Below are 11,992 nucleotides of genomic sequence, written 5' to 3'. Positions count from 1 at the left end.
TCCATGTGTGTATTACAAGTAGTTACAAAAAAAAATGTAAAAGAGATAATCAGCTTTTGCTTAACTTGAAATCACATTGTATTCAAAGGAGCAAACATTCTGCCAGCATGCTGCAAAGTACACAAGGTTGCTGATCAAATTTTCACTGTGAGAGGGATCCCTTTTGTTTAACATCAGGGTCAACTCCAGAACTGAGCTGCAAGGGGCAAGGTTTCGCCTGGCTCTGTAGTGGACCAGACCAGCACGGCTGATGGCTCTTGAAAGCAAGAATTACTGGAATGAGAAGGGAAATCCAATATGTCTTACAGCTATCACTTTGCAACTGCTGCTGGCAACTGTTACATCATAAGGAGGAAAAAAAAAAAAAAAGACTTATGGATATTGACATGTTAATCTGCAACAATTAATAAGAAAATAAAATAATCCAGTATATTAAATTATAATCTTTTCCAGTAGTGCTGTAGTTGTATTTCTTCCAAAATTACATTAACTGAGATTTCTGAAATGTAGTATCAAGGCCAAAGTGAAAATTCAAAAATGCCATCTAGCCTGCATGAATAAAAATTAAAGCGCAAAAAGTAGTCCTTATGAAATAGTTAATTCTTAGTTGCATTCATCAGTATTTATTATCAGTTTCCATATCATTATGTTTATCATTGCTTGGTGGCATGTTCTGCTCCTTTTCATATCAACTGTATTTCTGCCTTTCATCTCTTCCTTTCCTGCCATGCTTCTGGCACCTGTCTTCTTTCTTGCCTTTTTTTCTTCTTTCCTCTTTGCATTTTCCTTCCTCCAGCAACAGCTCCTTTTACTATCTCTCTTCTATTCCCTGCTTTTAAAATGACCATGAGTAAGATTCTCAAGGTTGGTATATAAAATTTTGGTAGGCTACTGAAAGTATACATATATAATCTCAGGCTTGGTTTTGTTTTTTGAGGTTTGTTTGTTTTGTTAAAGAGAATTTAAGATTCCTGTCCTAGTTTCAGCTGGGATAGGGTTAATTTTCTTCTTAGAAGCTGGTGCAGTGCTGTTTAAGTTTTGATGTGAGAATAATGTTGATAACTGATATTTTTTGTTGTTGCTGGGTAATGTTTATACTAAGTCAAGAACTTTTCAGTTTCTTCAGGCCCTGCCAGCAAGAAGGTTGGAGGGTCACAAGAAATTAGGAGGGGACACAGCCAGGACAGCTGAACCAAACTAGCCAAAGGGATATTCCATACCACAGAATGTCATGCTCAGTATATAAACAGAGGGCAGTTGGCTGGGGCCTGATGAATGATGCTCGGGGACTGGTTGGGCATCGGTCAGTGAGTGGTGAACTATTGTATTGTATGTCACTCGTTCTTTTTCTCCCTTCCCTCTGTATTTTATTCCTCTCCCCTTCTCCCTCCTTTTCATTACAATAATGTGGTTATTATTGGTTTTTTCCCCCTATTTTATTTTGTTTATTATTTTTTTCTTATCTCAACCCTCGAGTTTTGCATTCCTTCCTGATTCCCCTCTCCATCCCTTTGGGGTAGGGAGTGAGTGAGCAGCTGTGTGGTAGTTAGTTGCTGACTGGGGTTGAACCACGACAATTCCATTAATCTGAATCCAAATGTTCACCGCACAAAAATGTGGAGGAAACCTAGCCTGCGGATCGCACGTTGCATTGGGTCTTTTGCATGCTGTGTTGAATTTATCTAAACGGTCCTTACCACTGTTTTATTTCAACATTGTCTTCTCTTTTTATGGAACAATATCGAATGCATACTGTTTTCAAGTAGCATAGAGGTAAAATATGCAGATAACAATAGTGCGAGGTAACACAAAACACAATACTGAAAAAAGGAGAGCCATATGCCATGACTGGAAAACAGATATTTTACTGCAGGGATTAGAAATTTCTTTTCACAACACAGAGAGTCTATAGGCTTCTAAGATAATAAATTTACCAATTCAGGTTAATTAATTATTATACAAAATTTGGCTTTCTATGCAAACTAATGAAAGATTATAAATTTAATATTAAAAAGTTCATTACACTGTGAATTATATTTGATATACAATCTCTGTACAGGAAATACTTAACAGAACTAATGATGAGAATCACACCTGCAGTTTATAATATGAGCAGTCACAGATAAAAAATCCTTCATACATTTCAGGAAAATAAACTTAAGGAAATGACTACATTATTTTACTATAAATATTTAAATAAATTTTTTATTAAGTGGTCAAGAACTGACCATAAGGTTTGTAAATGTGAATCAGGAAAACCCTTTAACAATGTGTGCTTTCTTGAAGGAAGCGACTAAGTAATTAAAAGATGTTAATTTTGTGTCATGTACCTCAAAGGAACTGGGACCCTTTCACAGGGTGTATCTGCTATCATAAGGGAATCTACTGTTTGATTAATATCTGTGATAAATATTTTCAACAATCATGTTGACCCGTAAGAACCAACACTGATTTTCACAAAAAGTACTGTATATTAACAAGTAAACTATCACTGGATATTACTCTGCATAAAAACTGAGTGGGGTTACTGCAGGGTTAAAACTCTTCTAACACAGACATTTTTAGGTTTAGAAATTTTTATAATTCATACTTGACTCTTGCATGAAGTGCAATGGAAAGAGGAAATATAATAAGCCTTTTTCATGCCTCCAAATGAGAAAAATCCATTCCTTTAATTAGTTTTTGTGCTCACCTCACGTTACATCATTCTGATGTAAGGCAGGTCTGCAGCTCAAGTAAGGCAGCAGGTAGCATAACTTAAAATGTTCCCCCGTGGACTGTGGGCTTTGCTTTCATCTGATAGTTTTAAAAGTGGCATCAACAGTAATACTGCTTTTTTAACACTGCAATTGTGTAACAGCTTAAAGATATAATATGCTTTATAAACATCTCCAAAGACAAATTTTTCTTCAGAAATGTCTATTCCCCAAACCAGTCTAACAGGAGGCACATGCACAAAGGTCTGTTCTCACAGGCACCAAGAGCAGGAAGGAGTCACAGAAATTCTATGGGAACACAGAACTACACCAGCTGATAGCATATTTGAAAGCCAGAAATGCCTTTAAGCTATGTATTTGGAATCAGTAGTACTGCTGTACGGACTCCTGCTGCTGTAGTCAGGTAAACCCTAGCTATGTACATGTAGAAAAAATGAGAAGGATGCAAAATACCTTCTTTCCGCTTATACTGCTTTTGTATAAAGCCGTACCAACGAAATACACCTAGTGGTGTTATATTTCTGAAAAAAGTTTAAAGCCACATTCCCCAGCATCTGTTGTGCAACAGAACAAGGATAACATAATCAGATATGCACACTGCATCCCATAAACTGTGTGAACAGGAATCATTGTATCTATCTTCTCAATACAATAGAGAAATGCTAATGGGAACTTTCCGACTTTGTATATTTTGTATCTAGTCACAAACAAGAAGATTCTCTTTCTCTTTTATTAAAGAAAAACAGTAAGCCTATGTGTTAAATCTTTTATTTTCCAACTTTTCCATTCTGTATATTGGAGCCGGTGGGTGTGATTATAGTCTGTAAATCCTGAGTTTCAGAAAAGTTCACAGTATGGTCTTAAGATCTATTTACAATTCTCATAGCCTTCTCTGGTTTTGATCTGCAGACTTCTACCAAGTGAGTTTCGAATACGTTTCAGTATAAGAAATTTTAAAAGGAAAGAATGAAAAAAACATGAGGCTGAAGCAGAAGCACAGAACAGCATTAAAAATAATGAATGCTCATTTTGCACTATCCCATTCCAAGAAATGTTCTTACTGTATGAAAATAAAGCCAGCTTTTCTGATTAAAGTTTTGTTGTGAAATATGTACACACTACCAATAAAAATCCTAAGTAGCAACAAATTAAATTTTCTGGGGTTTTGAGAAAAAAAAAAAGGAAAGTATTTATCTATCTAAGCCCTGACTGACACATCTTTATAATAAGACGACCATCACTGAAAGCAGAATTAGCCTAAATGAATGTCTAATTTACAGCTAATGACTTTAGGCTAATTTAATTGAATTCCTTAACTTCTTCCACACTTCATGGTGACTGTAGTGGAAATCGAATGCCCATAATTTATGACCCAACACACACACAAAAAAAAAAAAGTAAGTAAACTATTTAAGCATCTCTATTTGTCATCAACAGTACAGCAGTAGTGGTATTCTGTCCACCGTTTTAATAATGCCTATATTGATCAGCTTATCTCAAACCTCCGTTACCTCTTCATGAGTGTCTTTAAAGCTCTGTAGATGGAGAAACACAGACGGTTTAATTTGAAAGATGACAATATAACGAGAAGGGACTTGCATTAGTAAAACTAACATTAATTTGTTATTATAAAAGCAGATATTTTTGCTTTTAATTAATTTTGAAGAGAAAGAGTACAATAAAATTAATTTAAGATGTTTCACAACCAGAATGCTTTTTAGAAAAGGGTTTTGACTTCAATTTTAAAAAGCAGATAAAAATTGTGCCACCAGAAAAAGTTAGTGTGTTGATGCAGGAATTATACTCCTTAGGCACTGCTGCTATACATTTCATGGGATTGTGTTTCCAAGGAATTGTTAATAATTACCTTCTATATTCATAAATGCTACTTATGCTGTTAATACAATCACTAGTGGCAAATCTTAAAAGAATGAAAGAAAAAGCAGACTATCTGCATGATGCCCAAGTAACTGAACTGAGATTAACTGTAACATGTACAGTTATTAATATTACTTCAATAAACCATTATTTTGACAGTAAAGCAAAGAAAACTGTATGATAATTAAATAGTATTTTGATGAACAGCAGCATTTTTCATTATTGACAACACCCCACTTCCCCGACACACCCACTCCTCTCACCCATTCTAAGACTTTGGCATAGACACAACTTCTTCAGCTGTCAAAAATCAACAAAATGACCCACTATATATAAGTTCAAAGAAATAGTGGTTATGTGAGTGTACTTGGGACAAATTCCAAATTTCCTTGTCTAAAAAGCACCTCTAATTTATAATGCAACAATGATTTTGACTGCATAGATAGCTCTTCTCTCAGTTGAGTTCAAGCTCTCCTCTGGCACAGATTCAAGCATTTGAAACTTTCATCTGAATTTTACTCTTAAAATTTTTAAAGCCAATCTTGTCAACTAGGAGCATTCTAATGATAAGAACTGACTTCCTTTCATCTCTGCTATGAATGTCTGAGACATTCCAGATGGTCTTCTAAACAACAGAGAGGTTAAGTATGTTTGTTTTTCTATAAATTACATCCTTAAGGGGGGAAAAAAAAATATCAGCTTGTAACACTGTCTTAGAAAAAAGATTCAGGCATAAAATCATGTTTGCACTCATCATGCCATTTTTCAATGGCAATCATTTAACCTGCTTGTAAATAATGTTCCCCTGCTCAAAGTTTTTCTCTTCTCCAATGATGAACTTACCTTGGGTTCACTTCAGGCTTTACCTGGCAAAAATATTTTTTTCACAGAAGGAAAGACATTGTACTGATACAGAAAAACCAAAGCTGGAAGTTTTGTGTCATTTAAAAGATAGGTAGAGGCTTAGCTTGTTTACTGAAGACTGATTTCCAGAACTGACACTGAGGAGAACAAAATGAACAATCAGCAGATTCTTTTTCTCAAAAGCAAAATTCAACTACTCTTTACTTTTACCTCCAACACTCTGAGAACTAAGTTTTGTTCTTAAGCAGAGGCCCTAAAACTCTTGAAAAAACTCGGCTTTTCAGTACTGCACTCCGGTTTTAAGCTAGATGCTGCTACACTTGTGGTGCAAGCCTTTTTAAAAGCATTTTTCTTATGTTCAGAAATCAGGTAAGCTGTTCATTCAAATACAGCTTTGTATGTCTGCTTCTGTAAAATAAACTTTTAGAGTAAAAGAAAGTCCATAGTGTCATGGAAAAAAAAAATACAGTAGAAAAACTCCAAGCTGCAAACAGATTTTGTCAAAGGCAACCTGAAGTCAGCATTATTCTGCACTGGTGGCTTTTCCCTCCTTCTCTGTAAGAAACTTTTGAAAGAGTAGACAGGGTAACCTAATTTCAAGGATTATGTGTTTTTTCAGAATACCTACAAGTAAAAAGGGCTCACATTAAACTACAGAAGTGCTAGAGAATAGGGACAGGAAAAAAGCCATATTTCTAAAAGGAACAAAAAAGTTCTAGTTTTGATACTAGACATGATGACCATAGATTTGTGTCTTGTATGTATCTGCATGTGGCAGAGAAGATATTCAGAAAGGAGGAGTGGGAAAAGTAATTTTGTAAAGTTACTTTCCACCTATTAATGATAACTTACTTTCACGCAGCACTTCTCATCCCTGAAAGTTTTAAACACTTCAGTTGATTAATGAGTGAGAGAGAGATCACTTAGTCCATCACTGATGTCTTGCCACCTTTACCATGAATTCTAGGGACTTTTTTAATAGTTTGTAGAACAATATACAATATTAATATGTTATGAGAAGTCATTTCTCTAGATGAAAAAAATATTTCTTTGATCCAGGAGGAAAGGTCATGTTTTTGAATACTCAAACATTATTCAGATAACACAAGTTTTGTTGTAACACTTCTACACAAGCCCTTCTTTAAGTCTTGTTTTGCCTCAAGAGTTGTCTTTAGGTAAAGGGTTTGAGTTAAAGTCATGCTGAGTTAAAGCAACATTTATATTATTTCTCCCATATTGATCTTCTGGATGGGCTTTAAAACTACTTTATGAAAGTTGCAATAGCCAGCTGGGTAGGACAGACCTCAGATTTCATGTATCTTACCTTTCACACAGGGAAAAAAGGTGGTGCTGCATAAAGTCATGGATGTTTTGGCCTCACCGTTTCTGTGATAATGCTTGAAGTCTCAAGTAAAGTTTTGTGAGAAAGACACATCCTACACATCACCTCTCCAGAAGGAAGACCTAGGAAATGCAATTAAGCTTTCCCTTGCAGCAAAGCATTATATCATCTTAGAAAAGCATTGTGCACTGACAGTGAGGTGTTTTGTTTTTGGTTTTGGGTTTTGTTTTTTTCATCATTCCCTATGGCTTTCTCAGCCATTAAGTAAAGACAGGCCCTTGAGAAACCATATTGCCACTAGCTTCCATCAGTCTGCTACTGTAGACAAATGCCTGTTTGCTTATGCCAAAAGCCAATCCTGGTTGTGTATGATATTTCCAGATTTTCACAAACTCAGAGTTCCTGATAACTTACAGCAGCAAGGTATGTCACGTTCTGTTTCCAAACTTAATCTTCTCGCTGTTTGTTCTAAAATGTGTCCTTCAGCATTAGGTAGGACAATCTATTAGAGCAATACTTACAGTATAGCACTTGATGAATGGAGAAAACACGGGTATTTCAGATCCAATTTCATTTTATAGTACCATTTCACATTTCTCCATTAAGCAATAAAATCAGAGATTTAGGAACTGCAGAAACAATACCTTTTTGTGGCAAATTTCACACATTGTAAGTTACATGTGTGTATCTCAATGGTTTTTAACTGACGATCACTGGTTTTGGAATATTCTCTTCTCATGGTATTAAGAATGACAATTTATTTTTTTTTATATACATTTTAAAGACATTTTTTTGAAATACACTGAAGTATACTTGGTCATCAAACAGGAGGGAAAACCTTCCAATAATGTCATTATTTTAACTGAAGACACATGTGGATGAAGGAGAGGAGAGCTAGAATATTACATCCAAGTAAATTCCAAGAAATGGAATAGTGTATAGTGGAGAAATGTCTTAGTATAAATACTTATATGGGTTGTCCCAATCACTACATACATTTACCTTTTAAACATGAAAGGACAATTTCTCTATATCAGAAAGGGTCCTTGCCCTTGATCTTATACTGTTCTCTGTAAAAAAAAAAAATAATAAAAAAATACCCTGACACTGTATTCCCAACTTCCTACTAAATAAGGATATGTCCTAGTGGTTTGAGGCCTGGTTTCTCTATGGACATCTGTTATTAACTGGTGCTTCCCAGATTAAAGTTTTCATCAGAAACTAACACAAAAGAAACAGAAGTCTTATCATAAGGGCTAGACAGGATTTTATAGAGTTCATAAGTGATAGAATAGGAGTTCTTGAAGTTGGGTATGCTATCCCAGGTACCTTTCACATGGTTCCCTATTCCTTCTCAGAGCAACAGTTTTGCCCTATTTACTGCTTCATTCAGTAATGCTTCAGCTTTATTTTAGCAGAACACTAGTTTTCTTATGGGTTTCATTATGACACTACTAAAAAAAAAAGCATAGCTGAGGTACTAGAACTGTGATTTCACATTCAGACCTGAATAGGCTACAATGGCATAACAAATTAAAAGCTGTTTGCCTGAAAGAAGACATTAGGTTAGCATCAGACAGGTGTGAACTTGATTCAACACAGAAAACATACTTAAAGCATACCTTTAACACAAAGTCCTCTGTGAATCTTTGTATGATAAATTATTTAGCAGTATTGTGTTATTTTAGGGGTTGTTCATCTGGTGGGTTTTAAAAAAAAAAAACACAACCAACAACTTCCCATACAAGGGTTGGATTTAGGTTCCATTTTACTCAAAGCTTAGTCTGGAACAGTCCCCATACAATGGTTTGCTATTGCCTTTCCTTAAGAATTCCTTGATGGAATTATTATCACTTATAGAGAGTTACAGTCTGTTATCACAATAATTTCACAATGCACACGGTTGTGTGTTAGGGCTGGTATCAGCTACTTTTCAACAACAATTGCTGTTTAACAACAGATGTTCCAAAAATCAATAACAAAATGGGGTTTCAAAAAGTACACATGAAATTTAAATGTCTGATCTAGAAAACAATTCAAAACTACTTATTTAATCCCTAAATAATATTAGATTACTATTTTTTCTGGCCATGGAAACTAGCTGTCTGTGATAGGTCTGTGAAAATCCTGTGTTGCTTTTCAAAAATCCAAGGAGTGATAGTAAACACTCCCTTCTCCAAAAGTCTGATTTTCTAAGCAGTATTTCAAAACTGTACATGGTACCCATATGCAAGAAGTTCAGTTTTCATTGTCTCTAAATGTGTTGTAAAAGGTATCTTAGTTTTTCCAAGAAGGGTTGTTTCATGCAGCACTAACCTGCAAAACAAAAAGCAATGACCGAAAGATAATTTAAAAAAAATCATACCCTATGAGTATCGTTCTGTTTCTGCACAGTGGGAAGATCTCCACCAATGGGTGCTTGCTGTTTTAATTCATCCTCCTTCAATTGCAGCCATGCCAAAAGTTCCTGAAGAGAGAGATGTAAACGCTTCCACTGGTCTGTACTGGCTTCCAAATGGGATCTGAAAGCATGAATTAAATATAAGATATATTCAGGCACATTGAAAATAAAACCCAAATTGTACAAGCTTACTTACTGAGAAAGATCCTAGTGTTTCATTAACTTTGCGATTTTTAAATAGCTTCAGTAGCTTTGAATTGGACTCTGGCAACACTGATTTAAATTTGCTTCTGAAGTCCTGGCCTGAAACATACATTCTTTTCCCATCTCTCGGGTTATTTTTTTTTCTCCAGTTTTCCTCTTCAGCAATAATAACTGTGTTGAATTGTCAATCTCACTAAGCGTGCACAAATATTATGCAGGACTAGCATGAGAGTAATTTAGTCATCACTTAGGATTACTAGGAGATTAATTAACTAAAATGTGGAGAGTAGTCTTCCAACTCATAGAAGAGCAGGCATTTCTCTAAACTGCTACACAAACAGTTCAAACTCACATAAGATTCATGTTGTTGCTCACCTTTAAGATAAGAGAACCAATGCTATTCTTTCCCAAAAAAGTTGTGAGGAGATTGTTAAAGCCAGTAGAATGCCCTTACAGTAGCCAAATGTCTGTGCCTTTTGAACAGAGGTGTGAATGAAACTGAATCACTGGAAAAATTAAGAGACAGAATACTACCATGTGCAAACAAGGTCTCCACTATGAGGACATCTTCCAAATATTTCCTCTGTGTATGTGTAAATGTGTTTTTTCTAATACTGGGATCAAGTGTTGAGCTACTAATTTTCAGCAACTAAATCCTGTGGAGAGAAAACACCTGACTGAAACATCACTGGGCTGATCAAATCTTCAATTTTGTTTATACCATTGATAAAGCACACTAAAATTTTGTCTCTCTAGACTTAGGAATATGCCATTTTTTAATTGTTGGTTGGGAAGAAATTCCTAAATCACTTCCAGGTAACATCAAAAGCAGTATTACATAACAGTACGTTATAAAATGTACTGGAAAATAAAGATGGCTTTTCTATTATTTCATGTTTTTTTCTGTTAAACTTCCATCTTTGTTCAAACATTTCTCTTCTTTTTCAGTGATTGCACATAGAATCACATATTTTCTGACAGTGAAAATGCTACTCCTATACCTCATATGGAATGCTCTATAAAGAAACGTGATAAATATGGACTCAGTGTTTTGCACACCTTATTACTTAGTTTGGATAATGAAATGAGGAACTGCTGAAGGTAAGGACAGCTGTATTTCTTTGAAATGCCCTGTGGATTCTGTTTTTTTTCTGACCTTTTACACCAGGCAACTGGATTGGCAAGGAAAGGGACAGATTAGCCACAGGCTGACAGAAAGCTCAGCCGCTCTGGTATGTGAAGTGATGGAAAAACTCCTTTTCCAAACTTAAAGGCGATGTGGGAGGGGCACACATAGACCGTGCTGCCTATTGATCTCCGCTCTCACAGGGCAGCTGTGAGCTGGGGCCAGACTGCCTGACCACAGGTGCTGCGTGGGGAGTGCAGCCTGGCAGGCAGCGAGGGCTGGGGGAGCTCCAGGGTGTCTCCCATAGCAGCAAGGGGGGAGAGAAGCAAGAATGTTGTATGGGGAGTTGCAGGAGGTGACAGCCAGAGCAAGGACCACAGGGCTTTTGGAGGGGGCACAGTCAAGGAGCCAAGTTTCAGAATCAGGTTAACTCCTGCCTCTCACACTTTTCCCAGCAAACACAAGCTGCCACCTCCTCCAGAGCAAGGCAGCAACTGGAGGCAAAACCTGGGGTCCTCACTTCTTCCCTGCATCCCCAGGTCTGGCTTTACAGAGGAAAAGTGCAAAAAGAGTGACCCAAAGTGGTTTTGTTACTGCTGCTGTGCTCTGGCCTTCTCCAGTTTGGTGAAGGTTTTCCCAGAACCCATCTTGTTCTGCCCTTTCTTCACCTTTGGGAATATATGTTTATGTATGTGCACACTGGTGTATATCATATGCATACACTCATATATTTATAAATGTGTTCAAATGTGTGCAGACAAAACAGATAATTCTCAGAGAGACCTTGAAGGGTTATACCCCTCTTCTTTTGCTCCTCAGAAGAAGGAAGAAGGAATGTGTGTCTCTTTTTTCTTTAGCTACTAATATCTTTTCAACCTTACATCCTTCATTTATTTTTAATGATTGATGTTATGAAGATGACTTTTGTCATTACACAGACAGACATCCCTCAGGGCCTGAGCTGAAAAAAGCTAATATTTCATAAATCACTTTGAAAAACACTTCAGCCTTTTGCTGCCCTCTGAACTACACACAGCAAGTGAGCAAATGAAAAAATGCAGGAGACTGAATGCAACAGAGCTGGGATGCCTATGTAAAAGTTGTATTTCTGAAGAGAAGCTTCCTCCTTTTGAAAAGCAATCTTCAGCCCATTGAAGCCTGTGTACCCCCACTTCATCATTTGTAACATTAACATTTATTATATTTTTCCTTGCAAGCAGAAATTTTTCCTCTTATGGCACTACCTATGGATATCTTTTACTCCTGGATTTTATTTTGTAATTCCGTCCACACTCCAGACAACAGCTACAATCTTAAATAATTTGTGTCTCATTTGCAAGGCTATTCTTAGTTTTGCACTGGAAATAGCAGCCTTAGAAATAAAGCTTATCATAAATATAGGTTATTTAATAATTTTCTTTCATGAGTCATCGATAAGTCATCCCAGCTCTAGAAAAAGC

The 11,992-nt window shown here is 36.2% G+C and overlaps 1 protein-coding gene across 16 annotated transcripts in view; it reads right to left on the bottom strand.

Moving 5' to 3' along the window:
* Window positions 1-11,992, bottom strand: part of DMD (dystrophin) — a 1,162,157-nt gene that overhangs the window by 184,707 nt on the left and 965,458 nt on the right. For all 16 annotated transcript variants that reach the window (XM_055701082.1, XM_055701084.1, XM_055701085.1 and 13 more), the window contains one exon: window positions 9,167-9,323. In XM_055701082.1, the coding sequence (XP_055557057.1) occupies window positions 9,167-9,323 (157 nt within the window). The remainder of the gene's footprint in view (window positions 1-9,166; window positions 9,324-11,992) is intronic.

This window comes from Falco cherrug, chromosome 2, assembly GCF_023634085.1.
Source record: "Falco cherrug isolate bFalChe1 chromosome 2, bFalChe1.pri, whole genome shotgun sequence".
NCBI classification, from domain to species: Eukaryota; Metazoa; Chordata; class Aves; order Falconiformes; family Falconidae; genus Falco; species Falco cherrug.
The sequence above is the reverse complement of the archived record's forward strand: the minus strand, read 5'-3'. Positions and strand labels throughout refer to the sequence as shown.